Source organism: Trachinotus anak, unplaced genomic scaffold (assembly GCF_046630095.1).
Source record: "Trachinotus anak isolate AG129_WGS33_773 ecotype Australia unplaced genomic scaffold, CSIRO_AGI_Tana_v1 ptg000032l, whole genome shotgun sequence".
Lineage (NCBI taxonomy): Eukaryota > Metazoa > Chordata > Actinopteri > Carangiformes > Carangidae > Trachinotus > Trachinotus anak.
In genome coordinates this window covers 8,563,077-8,586,097 of record NW_027273883.1, presented here as the reverse complement: position 1 = coordinate 8,586,097, position 23,021 = coordinate 8,563,077, and the positions used below count along the sequence as shown (strand labels likewise).

Genomic DNA, 23,021 nt, shown 5'->3' with positions numbered 1-23,021 from the left:
GCTGCTGCTGCTGCTGCTGCTGCTTGGCTAACACACGCATAGGTCCTCTAATCTGAACTTCTTTGAGCCACACTGTTTCATCTGGTGCTGTGAGAGCTGATGAGAGCCACTCGTCCTTCTAGGTCTGCTGCAGCTGCTGTGTGGTAAGTAGCAACGCTCTCTCTGATGGCTCTCCTTTATCTTCACATCAAGCCATTTGCTGCTCCTTTGATTTTGATACTTGGGCCAGATTGAAAGGGGAAACTTTGCAAAACTTATTTCTGGATGACGCAGGTTCAGGCTGGAGAGTTGTTTCCTGATCCAGCAGCAGGACTGATCAACTTAATTTAATTTAAAATGCTTTCTTTATCAGATTTTTTTTGGCCATTCTCGATTGTACTTGTGCCATTTATCATCCTTTGTAGTTTCTTGTCTAATAATGCCAGTGTTTTCTTTTCTTTCCTTTTTTTTAACAAACATGAAATACTAAAGCAGACAATTATCAGATAATTGGGATTTAAAAGATAAAATAATCCTTTTAAAATAAGGATACTTGAAGTTTAACGGTAAAAAAGTGTCAGTTAAAACTTCTATAATATTTTCTTTAAAAGCATTTTTGATTTTACATATAAACAGTAAATGATTAGCTTTATTTTTATGCAAAGAATCATTTTGTAAGTTTTTCTGCTGTTTTTTGTTATTGTGACATTCTTCTCATAGTGTCACTATAGAAGTAATGTTAGCGTGTTAAGGTTTAGAAATCATGTTTATGCTCTGGCCATCCATTTAAAAAGCGGATGTGAAACAGATTCCTTTCCTCCTACTTAGATTTTGGGAGTTTTACAACTGCTGACACAAAAGGTCACTGCATGTGAGCTTCAAGGAACTGTTCTGATTAATAACTGTCTAAATACAAAAAAAATTAACTTTCTTTTTAACTTTGTTGAAGTCCTTATTTAAACACAGAGCTTAGTGTTAGAAATAAGACAAAAAAAAAAGGGAAACAGTGGTAAGTTTGTCATTGCACTCTGTGTCAAGGATATTGCCAAATCCTGATAGTGGGCGTTTTGTAACCTCCAACGGGAAAGGAAACAGTGGCCATAGCAAAAAACATGTATTTCTCTTCACATAGTGACATGATTCACTGAGACAAAAAAAAAAAAAAAAAAAAAAAATCTTGACAAGATGATTACATTGATATATATCTGGAACGTGATTGGCCAGTACACAGAAAGTGGCCACTCTTAATTCACATAGTCTTTATTTTAAGCATGCCAAATTTTGTTTGTTGACAAAATACACTCCAAATTTAATAGCATATCTCTCTCCCCCACACCCCACCCCCACCTCCCTTCTCCTCTCCCTTTCTCCCAGTTGCCTTTTGTCAGAGCCACAGGCAATTACCTATTAGTAGTAAGCAGAAAGCGTAAAAAAAAGGAAAGCAGGGGAAAATGAAGGCCTTTATGCACACCGCTGATAAGAAACAGGCAGAAATTCCATTTCCCTCACATCGCTAAATGCAGACTTCACCAAATAGTTGGTAATTGTGGACTGAGGCCAGCGATCTGACTGTGAGTTTGAGTGATAGTTACAAATTATTCAAGTAAAACCTTCTCTCATGGGGTCGGTTGCAATTTGACAGTGCAGACATAAACATTTCTGCTCAAAAGTAGAAGGTTTTTTATACCAGGAATAAGCTGAATTGAACTCTCAAGAGTCCGTTGACAATACTAATTTAGATGTGACCACCATGTTTTAGCCTGAGGAATAAATAATGTCCTTTAGGTTCTTCAGTTTCCCACCAGAATCAGACAAAGCAACCAAGATCACAGGAAGTTTCGCAATGCTGTGTTCTCAACTACTGGCTCTGTGCTTATATGTGTTTGTGTGATGGTGTATGTCTAAGTGGTCAACTGTCACACTGTCAGATAACATGATAATAATGTAGAATTAAAAAAATTATTAATATTGCAGTTAGTTTTGTTCGACCAACAGTCTAAAACCCACAAACTTTTAAAAAAACTTGGAAGAGTTGAAAAGCACATTGTTCTCTGTTGGGCTTGTAAGCACACCTGTACATCAGCGCAGCAGGGTGAGAAGTTGAACCCCTGGAGGTCAGTAAAGACAGGATTTTTGGGGTTGCTAAGTTACTCTTGAAGCAGCAAATACTCACGTCTGAGAAGCAGGAGCTAGCGATTTCTCTTTTGCTCGATAAATCACCGAAACAATAACTTAATCATGCCACAAAAAACAAAAATGTTTCCAAATGTGTATGTAAATGTATATGTAATATATTGCAAATCTAATGTCTAATAGCCACATGTGCGTACGTGTGGTCCATTATGAAATCACAGATACATGACAAATCTTACTTTCACACGTAAAGTCTTGTTTGTGAAATACCTTCAAACAATATGTGCCTATATGTGAAATTTTCACAGGTGCAATGGTGTTCAAATGTCATGTTTTTTTTTGTTGTTTGGGCATTATTGTTGTCCGTTTATTTTTTTGTTGCTCAAATTACCAGTTCATTGTTCCAGCTGTATTTCAGACCAATAACTGCCTTTTCTTTCCTCCTGTACATCGCAGAGAGACACAGTCCAGCTGTGAAGGCATGTCTGTGTTTTGTTGGTGGTGCTTTGTGAGCCGGCAGCCAGAGTCCAGTGAATTTTAAACTTTCATGCTTGTGTAATGGTGAGTATTTCAAAAAACACAGTCTTCAAAATTCATTCCAACTTCCCACACACCTGTACTTGTGACGTGATGGTTCCACCTGCTTCTCAGGTTTAAGAAGCAGGTTGCTGACTTAATATCAGACGTACAATATGCCAGAAAATTGCTTCCATCTGCTTAGCTTACAAGCTCCCATCCTCTCATCATTATACATGACCAATCAGCTATGGAGTGGATGCCCAACAAGTCTGATTACCTTCTTCGTCTGCTTGGAGGTTTTATCCCTCTAATAGAAGAGAATAAGAGGAAAGATTCACTGTGTAGGAAGAACTTTCTTATTTATTCTGTTTGCAGAGAATTTTAATTTCATTTTGTAAAGGAAAGCTTTAATTGTGACAACCTGTGTGTAATCATGCTACTTTTTTTTTTTTTTTAATTCATGAGTGTGTCGTGTATCATTGTATGGGTTTGCTGTGATAATGCTCTGCAGACAGTGACCACAGACAGCCCTGCAGATTTCTTTTTCCACTGTTTCGGGGAAACAGTGAATGCACTCTGTAGGTGTCTGTTTACAGTGAGATATTATGCATTAGTGGAGATCACATGCTTTCTCACATCAGCCCACCATACCAAACAGTTCAAACACTGCGCCGATGATGTCTTTTGAAGCGACAGACGCTATCACACTCAGTTCCTCCTTCACACAATGTAGCGCTTCGCTCGGGAGGAACAGCAATTCAAATTTTCTTTTGATAGGGCATGAAAGTTAGTAATTTAAGAATAATGCATTTCATTTTGGTTCCCTAACAGGTTTTATCATCATGATATCCATATGGATGTCAGTGATTGTCATGCAGGTGGTATTTGTGAATGGAGAGAGGAATGGTGAGTGTTGCTCTCAGAGCGAAATAACAAATCTAAATGGAAATATCCAACCAGCAGTTACAAGGACAATTGTTATTACATCTGCTCTTCTTCTGACTTGGATTCTGTCAAAACTCAATATTAAACTGTTGAATTTTTAATAATAGTAATAATTTATAAAAGACTGCACCGTTACCAGAGGTGAGGGACTTACAGTAAGTCACATGACTTGACTCAAGTTAGACTTATAACACATTTGGGGACGTCGACTTGGTATTCATGACCTCATGACTTGAAGCTTGACTTAGACTTGAGACAGATGGCTAAAAGGACTCATGAAATATTAGCATTTGTCTTTTGAGATAAATTACATGTTGTTCTGGAACCGTGATTGGATAGGGTTAGGGTTGGTATTGAAATGTACTAGAATGGCACCCAGTAGAACATAAACCTCTGCCAAGGCCAAACATCCTACACAATAAGAAAAGTGATTAAAAGAATTTCCAGGCTTTGTCGCTTTAACCAGATCCACACCATAATTTCATGGGTTCTTCCCTGGTCTATATGCTCCATCCCTCCCCCAAGTTTGGTTAAAACAAGTTCAGTACTTTATACTGACAAATAAAATATATGTTTTTGTGAGTGGAATAATTATAAGACTGAAAAATAATTATTGTAGCAGTGGGTGGCTTGCAGTCACAGATCCAGACTCTACATTGCCTCAAAATGTCAAGTATCAGTAAGATGTAAAAGGTGTAAGCAGGCTACAACACCCATTGATGTTTCCTTTAACTGATTTAAATGTGGAAGTCATTATAATTTCATACCACTTGACTTGCTTGATCTGATCAATGACTTGAATTGTCTTGCTTGTCTGACTTACTCGACTTGACTTGCTTGCTTCTCACCACAGTATCTTGGGACTTGCTTGAGAATTGAAGCTTAAGACTTGAGAATTGCTTGTGACTTGCACATGTGTGACTTACTCCCACCTCTGGCATGTACAGTTAATACCATCTTCAACATGGCACATTCAATTTCATTTTCTCATTGTTAGAGGATGTCACACAACAATGTGCAACCATCCAGACGTCCAGTTCCGTGGTGCCTTTGGGGTCACCTGTCAGAGCCACCTGCGTCATCAGAGACGACTGCCTTCCCGTCATTGGACAAACCGTTCATTTAGAGTGGCGCCTTGGCGATCGCTTAATTCCCAGCAGCCCCGTGGCCAGTGAGAGCGGCAGGGTTTCTGAGGTTGTTATACCAAGCTTCAATCACACCAGGGAGTTCCTCATCTGCTGTCTCCAGGCCTGTCCCATTCAAATAGCAGGAGGAGTGGAGATCAGAGCTGGATGTGAGGAAGATTTAAAGTTATTTGACATGTTTGTTCATTGCTGATCAAATAAACCTGCCTATATCGCTAGTCAACAAGCAAAACAGAAAGGATTTGGAATGTTTAAATTTAGTTATTGAGGGACATTTAAGTATTGAGTTGAGGTAAACATAAGAAATGAGAAAGTAAAACTTAATAAGTAAAACCTAATACTGAACATTTTAATTTACTTTTACAGTAACCAATAACTTTTTCATCAACCAGTCTGAGCAGATCTGATACATGTTTTGGAAGTTTATAGATAATACCAAGATTGTATCAAAAATATTTATTCATCACATCAAAAAGAAGCTGTACCTTTTGATTTGGAATTATTCTAAACTATTTAATTGGTATTCTTTACCCAGATATACATTATATTATGGAAACTGCATTTGCAACAACATTTAATCAAAAAAACAAAAGTGCATAAAACAAGGAGATTTTTTGTTTTATTACCTTTATTAAGTACAAAAGACATTAATCTCACACAATAAAATGAGATGCTCTGCACCAGATTTAGCTTCCAGCTACTTTCCATCTGTAGTCCCTGGGCAGCCACTAATACAATGAATTAAATTAAGTTAAGAACATCACTTTGTTTTTTTCCATCTATAGATCCACCAGAAACACCACAAAACCTCAGCTGTCAGGCAAACCTCACCTCCCGTAACACCTTGACCTGTAGTTGGGACCCTTTGCAGCGGGAGACCCACCTCCTCACAAAGTACACCCTCCACACCAAGATATGGTAATGTTCAGGAGTACTCAGAGACAGTTACCAGAAAGAAAACATAATTTTGGTGTCATGACTTTTTAAAGTGTCATTTACAAAATATGTCTGCTAGGTTGCACAACTGTGTTTCCTGCAATATGATTTCCTCTTTTCAGGGATTTAAACAAGAACTATACTTACAAGCTACCAGCAGGAGTCCACCATTACACCATACCTCGTTCTGACTTTGTCCTGTTCTCTGAAATGGAAATATATGTGAAGGCAGTGAATGAACTTGGAGAGGCAGCTTCAGAACCCATCATTTTGGAACCCGTCAGTGCAGGTGAGAACTGTAGAATATATATTTATTGAACCTTTTCAGATTGTTTCTATTGTGCGCAAGTAGTAACTTCCATCAAAATGTCAAACAGGAGACCAGTGAAAAACCAAGAAGGTCATTTAACAACACAACACTGCTGTTTTGGAGATATTTTTTGGAATCCTCCAAAGTACTTCTAACCAACAATATCCAATCTGCTGCATATAAAAAAGATTTGTAACCCGTTTCCCCACTTGTGCAATATAAAAATGTATATTTCCTTTTCCAAAACATAAATCCTTTATATGAAAATATAAAATAATACAATATATACAATAAATCCCAAAAGAAGATCTGTTATTTCCAGCAACCATCTTTGTTTGGGTTCAAAAAATGTTTTCAGTCGACAGAATATATTTTCTGTCTCTGTGGATTTTGGAAAATACCTATAGTTATATAGTTGCATGTGTTGTTGAGCAAGTTTTTGGAGTTTCCTATGTTATTTATTTTTTAGAAAACCTAGTTTTGTGACTGGAATGTGATGGCAATATGGGCTGAATCTGATGTGAACTTTTCCTCTCCCACATTAGAACTAAACTAGAAGAACTGGGGGAAAAAATCCAAATTACATAGAGTACATGCTTTGTTGACTGTTTTATTTCAGCTAAGTTTGACCCCCCAAAGATTCTGAAGGTTGAAGTTGTGCCTAAAAGACACGGCTGCCTAAAGCTGAGATGGAGCTTATCGCAGCACCAGGCCTGGATGCGTAACTACCGCCTCAACCTGGAAGTCCGATTTAAGACTGCTGACAGTAGTCAATGGAGTGAACAACCAGTGAGTGCAAATCGATCCAGTGTTGATAATTAACTGAAGGCTTAGTTTGGAGGCAGTAGCTATAAGCACCCATATGGTACAAGTATGAACTCTCTGAAGTTCATAATGTGTGTGTCTGGAGTCATATCTTTGTGCTCTTGGATGTATGTTAGATCCTGGTGAGCCAGATTAAACCAACCAGATCTGTGGACCAGTGTCGCCTGCTTCATGGGACTCAGTATTTTGCCCAGATGAGAGTCAGATACAAGCAGAGCCCCTGGAGTGAATGGAGCAGCAGCCGGTCTGGAGTCACCTTGGAGAGTGGTAGGGCTCAGATCAATTCAGAGTGACACAATCAGTCACTCTAACATTTTCCAATCTATTGCCTTTTCTTCCATTTTCTGCTCTTTTCAATATATGCTAATGTCATGTTCTACATCTCCCATTGCTTTGCTCTATAGCCCAAGCTGAATTGATGTATTGAGTTTTTCCACACACTCTGGCAGTGAATCCATAGACCTGTCTTGTATGAAAAAGTTTTACTTTCTAAAGAGTGAGAGGAGAAATGCAGGCTTTTGACGAGATGTGAGGCTGACAGCCGTCTCTTTGTTTGCAGCTCCCACTGGACGCCTAGACTCGTGGGTGAAACTATCAGGGGATCACATGCACAAACAAATCAACATACACTTGTTTTGGAAGGTGAACACATCACACACATTGCTTGACACCTGTCACAAGCTGATGGTATTTCGTGTTAAGCCTCTGGTTGAGTGTGTGAGGTCTGCCTTTATAACGTCTTCTCACTTTTTTTTTTCTGTTTTAGCCATCAAAACAATTCCACGCCAACAGCCAAAATGTGTCATATATCGTCTCAGTGCAAAAACTGCCAGGTGAAAAGGGAAAGCTGTGCTCTACGACGGGGAACTACTGTACTTTCCAGCTTCCCAGGAAAGCAAAGAAAGTGTATCTGAGTGCTGTAAATGCAGTAGGGAAATCCTCCCCCACTGAAGTTCGGATTTGCCAACCTAAAGGTAAAACTGACATTTTTGAATCTGAGTCAACTGGTTCAGAAAAGGCTTAGGTATGAAACAGCATATTTTAGTATATTTTTCCAATATTATGTTTTTGTGCCTGCAGCTCTTATGGCGATATCAGATATCACAGCCATTTTTCGTGATGACCAAGCTCTTCTGGTCCAGTGGAAAAATGGGGATATATCAAGCGTCACTGGTTATGTGGTTGAATGGAGACCTTTGCTAAAAACAGATCTCTCCTTCACCCGGTTTGAAATTGCAGACAGAAATGAATCCAGCCTCATTATAACAGGTATGTTTTATAGTATCTGAAATGCAGGTTTCATGGTCCATTTGCTTCTTATTTTAGCCAAATTTTACATGATTTTTCTATTCTGGTGCTCCTCCTTTACCACAAGAATTCAAACAATCACTCTTACACTAAGATCCTAAAATCTTCCTTTTCCTGTGCACGACCTCCCTGTACACGCTGCTTGGAGTTTGTGGGCACTGATCGACTCTAACTTCTTCACCCTCATCAATAGGAAGCTTTGAGCCCTACAAGCCCTATGGAATCTCTGTGTATCCAAGGTTTAAGGATGGGATTGGCCTTCCTCAGACTGTCAATGCCTACACAAGACAAAAGGGTAAGTCACCAAAGATATCAAGAGAATCACACAAAGAGCATGCAGAGGTGTGAGAGTCGGGCTGCCTCAACTTTGAAGACGTGAGAGAAGAGGGTGCCCCATGAGTAAAAAATATATTGTGCAGTCCATCACAGGCTTCTGATATGTGATGGAATAATGCCCTCTTGTGGATATAAATGAATAATGTAATATCCAGTGTCTAATTTTAAGATCATAAAACCACTGGAACTGTAATAATCACTCATGATGAACATTTATCTTTTTAAAGCTCCATCCATGGTTCCGAAAATACGGATTAAAAAGACTTGGCAGTCACATATAGAGCTTACCTGGGATGAATTACCAGTAGACCAAAGGAATGGAATTATTCACAGCTACAAAGTCTTCTACTGGGATGAGAAGGGACCTGTTCATGGTAGGTGAAATATCTAAATTTTGCTTTTCGAAAACCTTTTTTTATTCTTTTGTAACATGGTGGTATCTTATGTCTGACTTTTCTTTCAGTTGTGAATGGTGACCCGGTAAAGAGAAGGGTGGTCCTGAAAGACCTCAACACTATCTCTCTGTATGAAGCTTTCATGATGGTCAGCACATTTGGTGGGAGCCTCAATGGGTCAACAATTCATTTTGAAATGGAGCCATTTGGTTGGTATAATTATTTTCCAATGGCTTTCTAGAAACATGGCAGAAAAAACAAGAGTGTCACATATTTTAATTGAGAATATGTATTTCTCTCTCCTCAGATGCGGTTACTATTGTGATGATTGTAACTGCTTCTGGTGTTGGACTGTCATTGTTTATCATTTTTATAGTCATGACTTGTTTCTCCACCCACAAAAGGTGAGATTATATTGCCACACTGTATTCAGGTGCAAAGCTACAATGTCTTTTATTCTCAACACATTTCTTTCCTGTTCTTCTATTTCCAGGCTGAAGGGACGCTTTTGGCCAGTTGTTCCTGATCCAGCTAACAGCAGCATCAAGAGGTGGACATCAGAATCAACACAGGTGCAGAAAATTAACCTGTGCAAGATAAATGTTTTATGCAACAAGCCCCTATTTTTGTTAAGGCACCGCTAGCCATAATTTTATATGAACAATGAATCACATTATTCTGTGTCACATGAAAGGTGTTGCTGGTAGTGACAAACCCACCAAGGATTTTCAGGTGACTCTGCCGTTATTTTCAGTTCTGTGGAGTTTTTTTACAACCTGCAACTGTAATATTTTGGTTTAGTCTCACTGCTCTCATCATCCCCATTTTCGGCTGCAACAGGCAGCTGCTTTCAGCAAAAAGGCTCTGATAAATCCAGTATACACTCCCTGCCCAGCATCCAATGGCTGACAAAATTAACAGCTAGTAAGGTCTCGGCCTTAACCTGTAAAGTGCCTTGAGATAATGTATATTATGATTTGGCGCTATACAAATAAAATTGAATTGAAATAGAATTAAATTGAACAGCCGTATTAACTTCTACAGGAGTTGGTGAAAACCAAAACAGTTACATGACACCAAATGAAAGCAGCAGTTTTGATGCTGGGGGCTGACAGTTTGTTCCACAGCCCCCAAGTGGTCAAAAAAGCAATTAAGACATCTTTAAAGGTTTGTCACCGCCACTAGATGTCACACTAGACCACCAGCATCTCAGACCAAAACAAATAATTTGTCCACCACACCTCCAGCCTCCCTTGGCCGTAAGCCCCAAGGTGTTATGAAGCCCAATGAAAGCAGCCACGTAACACACAAAGAAGAAGCACAACTGAATAAAGTCGTCCTGATTACACAAGAGCCAAAAAAAAAAAAAAAACAATCCAGCCACAACCATTTTCAAATAAATTCATATGAGTGACAGCAAGTCAGCTAAAGTTGTCATGCCTACTCTAGCCAATCACTAATGAAAACAGATATGTAACATTATGTAGCCATCATGTTACTTACTCAACGAGGAGAAGAAAAGTCAGGTCTGAGTCAAGCTGCAGCACTTTAGCAGGTCGTAGGTTCTCCTCTCAGTAAAGCCAGACCAGAATTGGCTCCACGGACAGACTGGAAAAAAAATTCAACCTTGAACTTATCCGCTGGGATCGGCCCACTGGGATTTGATCCAGTAATCCCCATGGCCAGTCCACCTGTGCTCTGGTCTTATCTCTTTCTTTGTCAAAGGCCTTTTTTTAACAGTTTTAGATTAAAACTACTAAACTAAACCTTCTTCTGTGTGAGCAGTCCCTGTGATTTTATAAACGTGGGGAAGGCCAATTGGGTTTAACAGCGACAGACTCTGCATAGAAAATAATTGTTTGCTGTTATGTTATCGTTTAAAATCTTGTTTACAGAACCTTTAACTAACATACTGTATATTCATAAAAATGTCTTGTAATGTATGAGATGTAAGACACTGATGACTAATTTATTTTCCATTGGAAGGATACACATCCGTCCTGGGACAATGATGAGCCCAATCCAATATACCTGTCCCACCTCAGCTTCCTGGACCTCCCAATGAAACTAAGCAAACAAGAGGATGATCTTTGGTTAAACAATGCAGAGGACACCAGTGACCTGGGAGAGTCCATTTGTGGTTCACCATTCATCCCTGGATACTCTGGTTCAAACAGTGACTCTGTTCCCTATGCCACTGTGATCTTCTCTGGTCCATGCAGCAGCCCTCCACCCAAAGAGCCTCATGTCTACCTGCGCTCTGAGTCCACACAGCCGCTCTTGGAGAATCAAGAATCCTTCAGTCCTAAGTGCTACCAGAACATGACAACTGATGGGTTGGCAAGGGAGCAGTGTTTTTTTGGATCGTGCCATGATTGTGTAGCCGAAGAAGGGGCCAACCCAGTCATTCTTTGGGACGACTTCCCTTTTCTACGAGCATTAGCCATGAACGATACTCAAAATGACTAAAAGCTCTTCCCTGATTATAACAATAACTGCTTTGCAAGATATTCATGTAGATCTGAGTTTGTGTATTGAGTCGATTGTGATAAGTTGATCCAGCGTGACACAAAGCTGTATATACATGCTAGATGTAATGCTAAAAATCACTTAGATATTTAATGATTATGATGTCCATGTCCTATCTGTACCACATTTTGTAGACACGTCACCTCTTTAGAAAAAAAAAAAAAAACTTCTTTACTGAAGAAACAATGATATTGTTGAGATGATATTGTTGTTGGTTATACATTTATTGAGCACTCTATTAGAAACACCTGTGCACCTGCTTATTCATGCGATTTTCCAATCAGCCAGTCATGTGGCAGGAGTGCAATGCATACAAGATGCAGATACAGATCAGGAGCTTCAATTAGCATTTACATCAAACATGAGAATGGGAAAAAATGATCTCAGTGCCTTTGACCACGGGATGACTGATGGTGCCAGATGATTGATTGATTCTGAAACTGATCTACTGAGATTTTTTTTTTTTAGTTTACTCAGACTGGTGGGAAAAACAGAAAAAAATCCAGTGAGTGGCAGTTGTGCAGACAGAAATACCTTGATGATGAGAGGTCAGAGGTCAGAGGAGAAAGTCCAGTCTGGTTGGAGCTGGTCTGGTTGGAGCTGACAGAAAAGGCTGCAGATAATCACTCTTTACAGCTGTGGTGTACAGAAAAGCATTTCAGGATGCACAATACGTTGAGGCCAATGGGCTACAACAGAAGACCATGTCAGGTTTCACTCCTGTCAGCCAAGAACAGAAATCTGAGACTGCAGTGGGCACAGGCTTATCAAAAATGGATGGCTGGAGCCTGAAAAAAACATAGACTGGTCTGTTAAATCTCAATTTCTGCGAAGGCATACAGATAGTAGAGTCAGAACTTGGTGTAAGCAGCATGAATCCATGGACATGCCTTGTGTCAACAGTCCAGGCTCATATACGTTATACTTTGTATACTTAATACCAATCAATCATCATCTTAATGCCACTGCCTATCTGAGTATTGTTGCTGACCATGTGCATCCCCTCATGGCCACAATTTACCATATTCTAATGGCTACTTCCAGCATAATAATGCACCATATCACAAAGCAAAAGTCGACAACTCAAACTGGTTTCATGAACATGACAATGAGTTCAGGGAACTTCAGTGGCCTCCTCAGAGACACAAGATCTGAATCCAGTAGAAAAACTTAGGGGTGTGTTAAAACAGGGGATTGGCAGCATAAATGAGCAGACATTCTGTGATGTAATCATCATGTCAACATGGAGCAGAATCTCACAGGAAAGTTTCCAACATCTTGTGGAATCCATGCCACGAAGCAATGAGGCTTCTCTAAGAGCAAAGGAAGGCCCCACCAAGTATTCGTAAGGTGTATAATAAAGTGCTCAGTGAGTGTATGTGACTGTTATCAACATACCTTTTTGATAACAGTCACATAAACAGTAACAAAAAAAAAAGTTTCTATGAATATAAATATTAAACCCTATGAAGACAGAAAGGTTGTTCCCACTGACTGATGATAGCACTACATTTGATGTATGCCCACCATTCTTACACGAAATATTGTTCCCTGTAGCTAATGGATGTGATTTAAAATGGAGGGAGTAGCCTGCAGTTTCCAGAACACACAGCGAGGTAAAGTAAAATCATCACTCAGCAAAGCAGCCTTATTTAACCTCGGGTGATTTCAGGTAAAGTGTGACACTTTTTGGCAAATGTCTTTTCGACAAAATAAATCCAACTAAGGTAATGTTGTTTTTGTGTGTTTTCATTGAAATTAGTTTAAAAAGTATTACCTTTAACGGGATCCTGACTCATTCTTCTGAGCAAGGTTAATGGTTAGTGGGACACTTCATTTAATGACTATTATTTACTCATTAATTTCAGCGTAGCCCAAATTACTTTATATATCATTCAGTTGTAAAAGATGGAGGAAACTGATGTTTAACTATGTAAAGGGATTAAAATTCATTCAGTTAGAAAGTGGGAGTTTTGTTTGGTATGTGTTAAAAACTTCTACCTTTCAAACCACTAAGCTTTTCATTATATTGTATTGTTATATTTTTGTCACTCCTCCTGTCTCTCATTTGAGGGCTACCACGAAAATTAGGTATTGTATATATCCATATTCGTATAAATTTGGACACATACAAAACGATTTAAATATTAGTTTGTGTATTATCATTGCCTCATTGGGAGGATATTTACACGAAAACACATCACATTCAACCGGAAACCTTTCCCTAACAACCTGAAAAACCTTCTTAAATACAGTAGCCAAAATTATTTAGCTCTTAAGCTAACTATCTTTAATGCTATAAGAAATTAAAAGTGGACAAGAGGGCTACCAATCTCGATTTACTGTTGTTTTTTTTGTGAGAGAAACCGAAAGTGATCGAAATTGAACCAATCGATGTGTTCTGGGATCGTTATCGTGGCCTAGGACAATCACTGCCCCGTCCTCACTCGACTAGTTTGGTCTAGTAAAAATGGCGAACCTCATGTAGGGGTCGACTACGATTACATGTCACATATCTCTCATTTTCAGTGAGTTTATTCTCTACCTTGTTCGCTCTCCTGTGAGCCATGTTCACTAACATAGCTCTGCGGACCGTCCTGAAATCCTCAGCTGGTGTTTTGCGGGAGCTGTGCTCCTCCGCGCCTGTCAAACCGTGGACATGCAGCTCGGCTTCGTTAACGGCGCCGAGAGTCCGCTGCGGTAAGTCTGAGCCGGAGGGGGAAACAAGCGGGACCTCGCCAGACATGTGGAGCAAAGAGCTGGCGAACTTATCTCGATACACATGGCTGTTTACTGGGGTTTACTTTAGCTGGGGCATGAGCAGTGACCTAACGTCAACAGTAGTGGGCACTGCTGAGAGCTGCAGTGGCAAAATTGATTTTCTCACTGTGAAACTTGCAATGGAGACAATATCCCCGTTATGCTAAGTGGCCTGCAGCGAAATAAAACTTGCGCTGTTGGGTTTGGTAACTAGCAGAAAGGATTCCCCACCTGCAGGAAAGTTTAGAACAAGTTAGTAAAGAGGAGAATGAAGAGAGGGCTCTGTCCAAAAAAAGTGTCTGCCTTGTCTGTGTTGCTGCATTTTTTTACTATATGAAAATCAATAACTCAAGAAAAGCAAAACCATCTTCTCCCTGTTAGATCATTTCTGTTCCTACTTGCAGCGATGTCACTGTTAGATATGACAAAGAAAAACATATATTTGTCAAATTTGAGAGGCTGGACCCACTTTTTGTTTAAAATTTTCTAAAATTATTATTTGATAATCAAAATGGTTACAGCTCTTGATTATACAGATGAGTTACCCTAAAAATGCCCATTCTCACTCAATTTAATTATTAACCATTAAGGCAAGTAACAATTTTAGAAACAAGACCTTTGAAATCTTTAAATAGACTTCATTTTAATTGACAAAGATCTTTGATATCTTCTCTTGCCTGCCATAAGCATTGATGGTAGTTATGTTAAAATGTTAAAATGTGTTTTAAATACAATTATAGGTTGTTGGGAGATGTTACACACCTGTACACTACAAGTGGTATTGCTGCAACTGCTGGCTGTGTCCACAGCAGTCTGTTCAAACCTTAACAATTTTATCCAAAACATGTTTTGTGCAGGCTCAATGACCTTGACATTTGATCACCAAAATCAGAGCCATTCTGAGTCCTTGAGGCGTTAATGAGCTATCACATTCATGAGAATGGGAGAGATTGGTTAACCACTGAACAGATGGACAACCCTAAAACATGAAGCCTCAGCTGTGGCTGTTTTCAGTGTGCACTGAGCAGTCATAACAGTGCAAACACCAAACTGAAAGTGCGTTGAATTCAAAGTTTAATTTAAAAACATAGCCATAGGTTGGCTGCCTGTAGTAGATCTGAAAAACAGCATTTCAATAGTCCTCAAAGAAACATGCAACAGAGAAACAGCCAAAGCATCGATGTTGCAGGTTAATTGCCCTAAAACCAAAACAACTCATCTGCAGAGCTTGTGTTGCTTTTTCACGCAGTGCTTGTTTGTGGTTAGCTTCCTCTCAGTGCTGCTTAGTCTGCTTAATCTAACGCAACAACTAGCTTCAGTGGGATCATATCAAGAGCATCTACAGCAGCTACACTTTAATTTCCCCCTCAAGTCTGCTACTTTTTTCTCACTGTGCCACCCTATTTTTGTCTCCGTGACGGTCACAGACACACCTTACCTCCATTAACAGGCTCAACTGACATGTCGGTTTCTTTGGGCAGACCACTTCTCTTCACAACTCTGTGAGAAGTTCAGAGATATTATGAGTCACAGTGTCAATAAATTAATCACCCTCCCATCCATCCGCTTTCTGTTCACAATAATGATGACAAAGTTTCACACAAATGTCTACTAAGATAAAATGGTCAAGTGATGACATTTTATCTCCTAAAGGTCAACTTTACTGCGACATCATAATCATCACTGCACGTATTATGAGCCTGGACAGACATGGATGGAAACTGCAGCTTGACTGGTTGGTGGAGGCATAAGATCACAAGGCGGTTATTCTAGTTTTACATAATGTTAACTGCCAAGGAAAGTTAACACTTCATGTAAATATTACAAAAAGACACAGACCATTGAGACACAAGAACAGTGTGCCAACATGTTACTTATACATGTGTATGAGTTTCTGCTGTATGGGGTCAACCACCAGTATTTCACAGGAAACAACATCATTTGGTGTTTTATGATGCTGATCTCAAAAACACGGTCCTCTCACAATCTGATATGTGTCTAGTTGTGTTATCTGGTTGGTGGGACATCCATGTTTTACAGATTATCTTGTTCTCTGAGTCATGCATCTTAAACTAGATCAGTAGATCAGCTATCATCCTGTAAAATTCTTCTTGCACAACAGTCAAAATGCATCTCTTACTGCGAAGCTTGCAATGGAGAATGTATCCCCTTCATGTAAAGTGACATGCAGCAAAGTAATTTCTGAGTTATTACACTTAAAGGGTCATTTAAAACTTAATTTCATCAGATTTAAGTGAGGGCTCTGTCCAAAAAAATGCAGACCTTATCACACATACTTCTGTGTTGTTCCCTTGCTGTCTGCTATGAGTTAATTCCCAACTTAAAGAGCCGGTAAATATGTTGCTGCAGACAGTTTATGTTAGATCTCTTGCTGCCTTTTTGGGCTACCAGTGACAGATATTACAGTATGAAAATCTATAACTCAAGAAACAGCAAGGTCATCTTTTTCCTTTATATCAGTTCTGTTCCTATTTGCAGTGATGTCATTATTACATATGACAAAGAAAAGCATCAGTTTGTCAGATTTGAGAAGCTGGATCCACTTTTGCTTTAAAAAATTCTAAAATGATTGTTTCTTTTTGTTTTGTTTTTTTTTTCAAAATGGTTGCAGCTCTTGATTATACAGATGAATTACCCCCCAAAAGATTCTCAGTCAGCCTAATTATTAAGCTTTGAAACAGGTGAATGTTATAGAAACTAGGCCTTAGAAATTTCAAAGTAGTCTTCATTTTAATTGACAAGGTCTTTGATGTCAAACTGAAGATGAGATAAACTTAGATTCTTAGAATAGATTGGAGATGTAGAGAAGTGACAGACCCACAAAGGGCGTCATTATTGTGGTATGTGTAAACATGATGAGATAACTGTGTTTGCATCTATGGTCCTGATCCTATATGATGAAACAAATTTATTTGCCTACCTTTCTTGGTTATTATATAGCCATGGAAAGCACTAGTTGGACTTCATAAAAAGATGGCAGCCAGTGTCATTACAGATCCACCACTTTATTTACCCTCATGTCGCAGTGAAGCTATCTTTGGCTTTATTTGAACATGAAGCTGTATCGTTTTAAAAAGGATGATTAAAAAGGATCAGACAATATTCCATTAGTGCATTGTCTTGACAAGTCTTGACATACAAACCATTTTGTGACACTAATGCATCTTTGTTGAAACTGTCACAGATATCTTGTTTCAGTTCTGTAGGAGCAGTAGTAGTATTCCCTCTGCATTGTTTGAAGTTAGTTGAGTCAGGTTTGACTGGCAGTTATTGATCGTTCACTGAGTTATTTTTTGTGTGTCTGGCAAATGTCATTTTTTTCCTTTGTCCCGCGGCATTAGATCACATTGCAGTTTCTCTTATTGATTCTCCTGTTCTTCGGGCAGCTGTTGGGCCTCTTCTGAGCTCATATTAGCTGCCATCCCTTCGTCTAAATTGTCTTTTGGTGTCTTTCCTTTTGTCTTTTGGTCTTCATCATTCTGTCCACTCACTACACATTGATCGTTTTTTTTCCTCTGTCTTCAGTTGCAGGGAGTTTTGCTGTTCCACCACCAGTGAGACATTATGCTCGGGGTGAAAAGAAAAAGAAGACAGGTATCTTATGAGGCTGCATTGTCTTCAAACCATATTTTGACATTTTTCAGATGTCCATCTTTCATCCAAATATTTTATGTCCTCCAGGCCCTCAGAGCCAACTCAGTGATCTTCCTCCAACAATGCTAAGGATGGATTATTCAGCTGTACCCCTCGCTCAAACGTAAATATATGTCTTACCTCAGATAAAATGAGTAAAAATAAAATGTATATTTATGATTCATTATAAAACTGTATTCATATATTCATTAGATTAATCCACTTTTCTAATGGGCTGTTTTCTATTAACAGGACTGATGATATTGTCAGAAAACTTCTTTCATTGGAGTTAGCATCTCATGTAAGTTCTCATGTCTCAACAGATTGCCTTGTCATGATTTACTCTGTTTTCTTTTTCTCCAGTAATTTTGATGCTGTTGATTTCTTTTCTTTTTATATGTACACTGACATGCCACAAAAGGTGGAGTCATAAATATGTGTTCATGTCCTCAGAGTGATAAACTACAGCTGAAAAAGGAACAGCTGGTTGCAAAAGTCCAGAGGGATGAGAATGACCGCAGTTCAGTGGAAGTCCAGGGTGAGTTGCTTTGCTGTAATGTCGCAAATAGTGTTCTCACTGAAGCCTATTTAAATGTTTTAATCTTTTACTGCCTTTTCCCTCAGTGGCTATTTTGACAGCAAGAATCCGAAACTATCAGGAGCACTTGCAGAAACATCACAAGGTGAGTGAGGAAGTAGACTCATCATCATTTTAGCATCATTTTTCTCCCTTGCATGCTAAGCAGGGAAACTAGTTCTGTAGACAGGTTTTATGAAAAAAAAAATGACATAACTAGTTTTAGGAGACTTGACTTGCATCATTAGAACTGTTCACGTATGAATATGTCCCCACATTTCCTCTCTGTCTTCCTCTGGTGTCAAGACTGCGTAAACTACAGGATATCCTGTGTACTCCCCCACATGAAATAAAAACATGCGAAGCACAGTCATGGCTGGAAATTTCCATGTTACATCATACATCGAACATTTTTGTTGAAACTGACATAGCTAGGGTATAAAGGTTATGTAACATTTTGGACTGTTTTTCTGTTAGTTTTGTAATTAAGTATCATAAGCACTTGATGTCCTCATTTCTTCCTTTTTGGGCATCTTTGGATCACATTTAATATCCATCCCCAATGTTTTTTTTATACCAGGACAAAGCTAACAAGAGGCGGATGCTCATGGCCATTGACCGAAGAAAAAAGCTTTTGAAAAACCTGAGGTTGGTTCGCTATGATGCCTTTGAGAGAGTGTGTGAGCAGCTGGGCATCACCTACACCTTCCCCCCAGAGTACTATAGACGGGTTACCCGTCGCTGGCTGGCCAAGAAGGCCCTCTGCATTAAGGTAGCAAACAAATGACCCCTTTATTCTATTTACATCTATATTGTCTGTGTATGATCATGCATATTATTTTTTCATTGAAAAACTTTTACATGAGTTTCATTCCACATTTGTGAAAGAGTAGTGCACAGGGTCTTACAACATTACTGCAGCATAACATGTTGAAGGTGTTGTGCATCTTCTGACGCTTTGGCATTTGTGTTTCTTCACAGGTTTTCAAAGAAGTGCAGAAGCAGAAAGCAGAGCAGAGGCTAAAGATGAAGCAAAGTGTAGCCTCCACAGCGACAGAGGCAGCCAAACCCCAATAAAAGACAACACATACTGTATATTACAAAGCTTGATTCTAAATGTTGGTTTTGACCAGTGTCTTTACTTCTGTAAATGTGGTAATGTGGCATGTTGATAACCAGCTCTTTTTTTCACATTTTCCATCATAAAATATTATTTGCTTTTGCTTTTAGGTTGATGTCAGAGTTGTCTGAAAATGTCAGAATTAAATGGAACAAAGTGACCTAGAACGTGATATTTGAATGAGCTTCGGACATTTTATTTTTCCTGAAATGTATTACTATCAATTAAATGCATGATTCAAGAGGTATCTGCACAAAACAAGTGAAGCAGCCATTAATCTCACTTGTGCAAGGTATTTTCTTAAGTAGCCAGCTACTAGGAGATATTTGGTGACACAAAATAGCCAAATTGTTACATTTTCCATCTTAAGATGCAAGTTAAAGGTTTATTCAACACAAAATCACATGAGAGAAATATGTTGCTATCTTGATTCTCTGGCCGTAATCACAGAACTGATACTTGTGCATCATTTATCAAAGGCTAACTTCCTGTTGCTTCATCATTTATCAAAAAAGGAATAATAGATTAAGTTAGATATATCTCCAGAAAGAGATTGCATAATGTTAGATATTAAGCAATAGCAATATTAGTACTAAATCTCTCACTGTTTCAGTACTGTTTAAGCATTTTCTACAGGATTTGTGGAAGGTTTTAAAGTACACATTCTGTCAACACTCCTCAATGAGCATCTGATATTACAGTATGATGCTGTAGGTAAAGTGTATGAGGAGAAAAGGCAATTAGATATCCATAACAAGAGTATTTACGTGGAGAGGTGTTGATGAAACTGGTCATTTTAGAGGCTGTACAAGTGGGGTTGCTGTACTATATTGCCTTGTTTCTCTTATTTAGTCCAAATACTAAAGGGATTTTAGTTTAATGTGATCCAGTAAAACATAACCATGAGTTATGGTCCAAAAATTAACCTCATGGTCAACATTTCATATCCAATATGGTGGATGATAAAACAATTCCAGACATATCACCATCACTGTACACATAGGCTCCATTATACTGCAAATTCCCATTAATCTTTCAAGTTATTTCAGATCTAAGTCTTGGAGTTCTAACAAACAGCGACAAACGTGAACATTTTCATTCCCTCGCAAGGTTTTAATTAATAAGAAAACAAGTTCTCATAGCTGCATGCAGCTGCGTGCCATTTCAGATCTCGAGTGAATGCAGTCCTACTTTTACAAACTGCAGTGGTGACACAGGTTGATTAAAACCTCAAGCTAAGTGAGAAAAGGACGTGATGCATTTGTGGGCGATCTGTTAATGTGTGGTCTACAAGATGCATGACAGCTGCATGACTTCTCTGAACTTTGCTGATCACATGTGAGATTGAAAAGCCATTGAAATCTAACCTCCCTAACAAATATGTGCAAGTGATCCATTGCTGTTCTGTATTTTACCTAAGATCAACCTCAAAGCAGAGCAGCACTTCTCTTTAAAGGTCTAGGATTGCTAGTGAATCACCACAGATCTGTTTCGTCTTCAGAGCAGTTTGTTGCTAAAACAGCATTTCACAGCTCATGCTCGTCACAGTTTCCTGTGTGGTATGGAGTTTGTCAGTTTGATCAGGAGGAGTGCAGACTGACTGATTCTTCTGGTAAGTGACACCTCTTTTTCCTCTCGCAGTAGAGTAACGTTAGAATTCACTATTAATTCACTTTAAATGATATCTATTCATGCTTATAAACAACATTTGCACATTGTTCACTTGTATTTTAAAAGTTGTGCATTCAGTTGTGTTGTGGTTTTGACAGCATTGATACAAGATAACATGTCTCATAGTATGACAGTTTATACTTGTGCCATGGTGACATTCAGCAGTCACGATAGATAACAACACATATATAATCTAGTTCCGACCTAATTGACTTCACACCATATAAACTCCAAAATAATCTAAACTATGATATTCTTTAAATATTTCACATTATTTTTCAAGTCAAACACAAGAAACATAAGAACCGAGGCAAAATATTTTCCGAACAACCTTAAGAGGAGAAGCTCAACTGTTGCACTCTGCAGAGAAGAATTATCTGAAAATACGAGTGTATCTCTGATTAAAATCTATGCAAAGCAATTATTCATTAATTAGTGTGTGACTCACAAAAGCTCCCAAAGACCACAAACCAGTGTTGTTCAGAAAGAAGTCAATGAAATATCTGTTGATACATTATGTGGCTTCATTAATGCCGACTGAGCTATGGAGTCTGAATAACACATGGAATCTGTACTAGGGTTCGAGCACTAGAATATCTTTGAATTATTCTGTGAAAAGTCAGACTATGACGTCTCCTACTATGGAAATGAATAGCATTGTACATAAGTACATATGACCAAATGTGGAAACAACTGTGGCACATGGAACGTTTGACTTAGGTCATTTCTCCTACACCCTTTCCACCTGCAACAAACTGCACTTTTGCTTCCAGTCCTAACAGCTCAATCTGTTCTTACCTAGGTAATTAAATCAAAAACAACCAGCAGATCCAGGAATCCAAAATGTCAAACCCAGTGGTCACCCATCAGCCAGGAGCAGGCGGCTACGGGACAAATGTCCAAACGGGGGAATGGAGCACGGGCCTGTGCTCCTGCTGTAGTGATGTGTTAGTCTGTGAGTAAAATCAAGATGCTTAATTTTGACATTGTATAATTTTTATTATACGCCAAAAACACTTTTTTTCACCAAAAAAATTCTGTTTCACATATTCACAATTCACTTTCTATTATGCAGGTGCACTTGGTTTCTTCTGTCCTATTGCTCTGAGCTGTTACACTGCAAATAAGTATGGAGAAAACTGCTGCTTGGGTTGTGTGCCAGGAGGCTTAACAGCCATGAGGACTCACATGAGACTGACCTATGGTATTCAGGTATGTCACTCATAAAAAAGCAGTTTACTTATATTGTAATCCAAACTTTTCAGAATAATAACATTTTGGTTGGTTGGTTTGGTTAGACTTTCTGTAACTTGGCTGTTGTGAAAGACAGATGCTTCATGACCTTAGGAAATATTGGGTGTTTCCTGAAATTAGGAAACCTTGATTGCAGCACATGTCCCAATACAGGGTTGACATTCTATATACGTGATTTTTTTTTTTCTTTTTTTGCAATCTTTTAACCACAGGGAACGGTATGCAACGACGCTTTGATGACTTTTTTCTGTGGACTTTGCGAGGTGTGCAGGATGGCACGAGAAATCCGCATCAGGAATGGAGACATTTCACTGTAACAAGTGATAAAGGATTTGGGCCCACTTTATACAGTATCTGCTTTTTGTTGGTGATGAGATTTTTGTTTTGTTTTGCTTTTTAAAAAAAAATCTATTACTATCTATTACTACATAATTAAGTGCATTTCTATGAAGTATAAACAATTTCTAACACTGTCAATAAAAATGAGATTGTTTCATTTTATTTTATGTGATTATTACAGAATTCATCCATCTTGGATTGTATTATTTTAAGGATTTTAGAGGCTGGGGGAGGGGGGGAGGGGGGGGAGGGGGGGTCCCCATTATTTCTTGGCGCTGTACAAATG

The 23,021-nt window shown here is 38.7% G+C and overlaps 2 protein-coding genes across 2 annotated transcripts; both read left to right on the top strand.

Annotated features, from left to right (window-relative positions):
• On the top strand, positions 1–13,091 carry csf3r (colony stimulating factor 3 receptor). The gene is made up of 17 exons (XM_071468842.1): positions 1–143; positions 2,569–2,673; positions 3,463–3,537; positions 4,574–4,870; positions 5,507–5,639; positions 5,780–5,946; positions 6,587–6,756; positions 6,909–7,059; positions 7,352–7,434; positions 7,559–7,766; positions 7,873–8,061; positions 8,294–8,395; positions 8,664–8,810; positions 8,900–9,040; positions 9,139–9,235; positions 9,325–9,403; positions 10,818–13,091. The coding sequence occupies exons 3-17, from the start codon at positions 3,474–3,476 to the stop codon at positions 11,298–11,300; spliced, it is 2,511 nt and encodes an 836-aa protein (XP_071324943.1). The 5' UTR covers positions 1–143; positions 2,569–2,673; positions 3,463–3,473; the 3' UTR covers positions 11,301–13,091.
• Positions 13,092–13,809: 718 nt separating this feature from the next.
• Positions 13,810–19,643, top strand: mrps15 (mitochondrial ribosomal protein S15). Its single transcript, XM_071468844.1, has 8 exons — positions 13,810–14,060; positions 17,667–17,735; positions 17,823–17,898; positions 18,027–18,075; positions 18,228–18,312; positions 18,399–18,457; positions 18,932–19,123; positions 19,333–19,643. Exons 1-8 carry the CDS (start codon positions 13,928–13,930, stop codon positions 19,426–19,428), a joined length of 759 nt encoding a protein of 252 aa, XP_071324945.1. The 5' UTR covers positions 13,810–13,927; the 3' UTR covers positions 19,429–19,643.
• Positions 19,644–23,021: the final 3,378 nt, after the last annotated feature.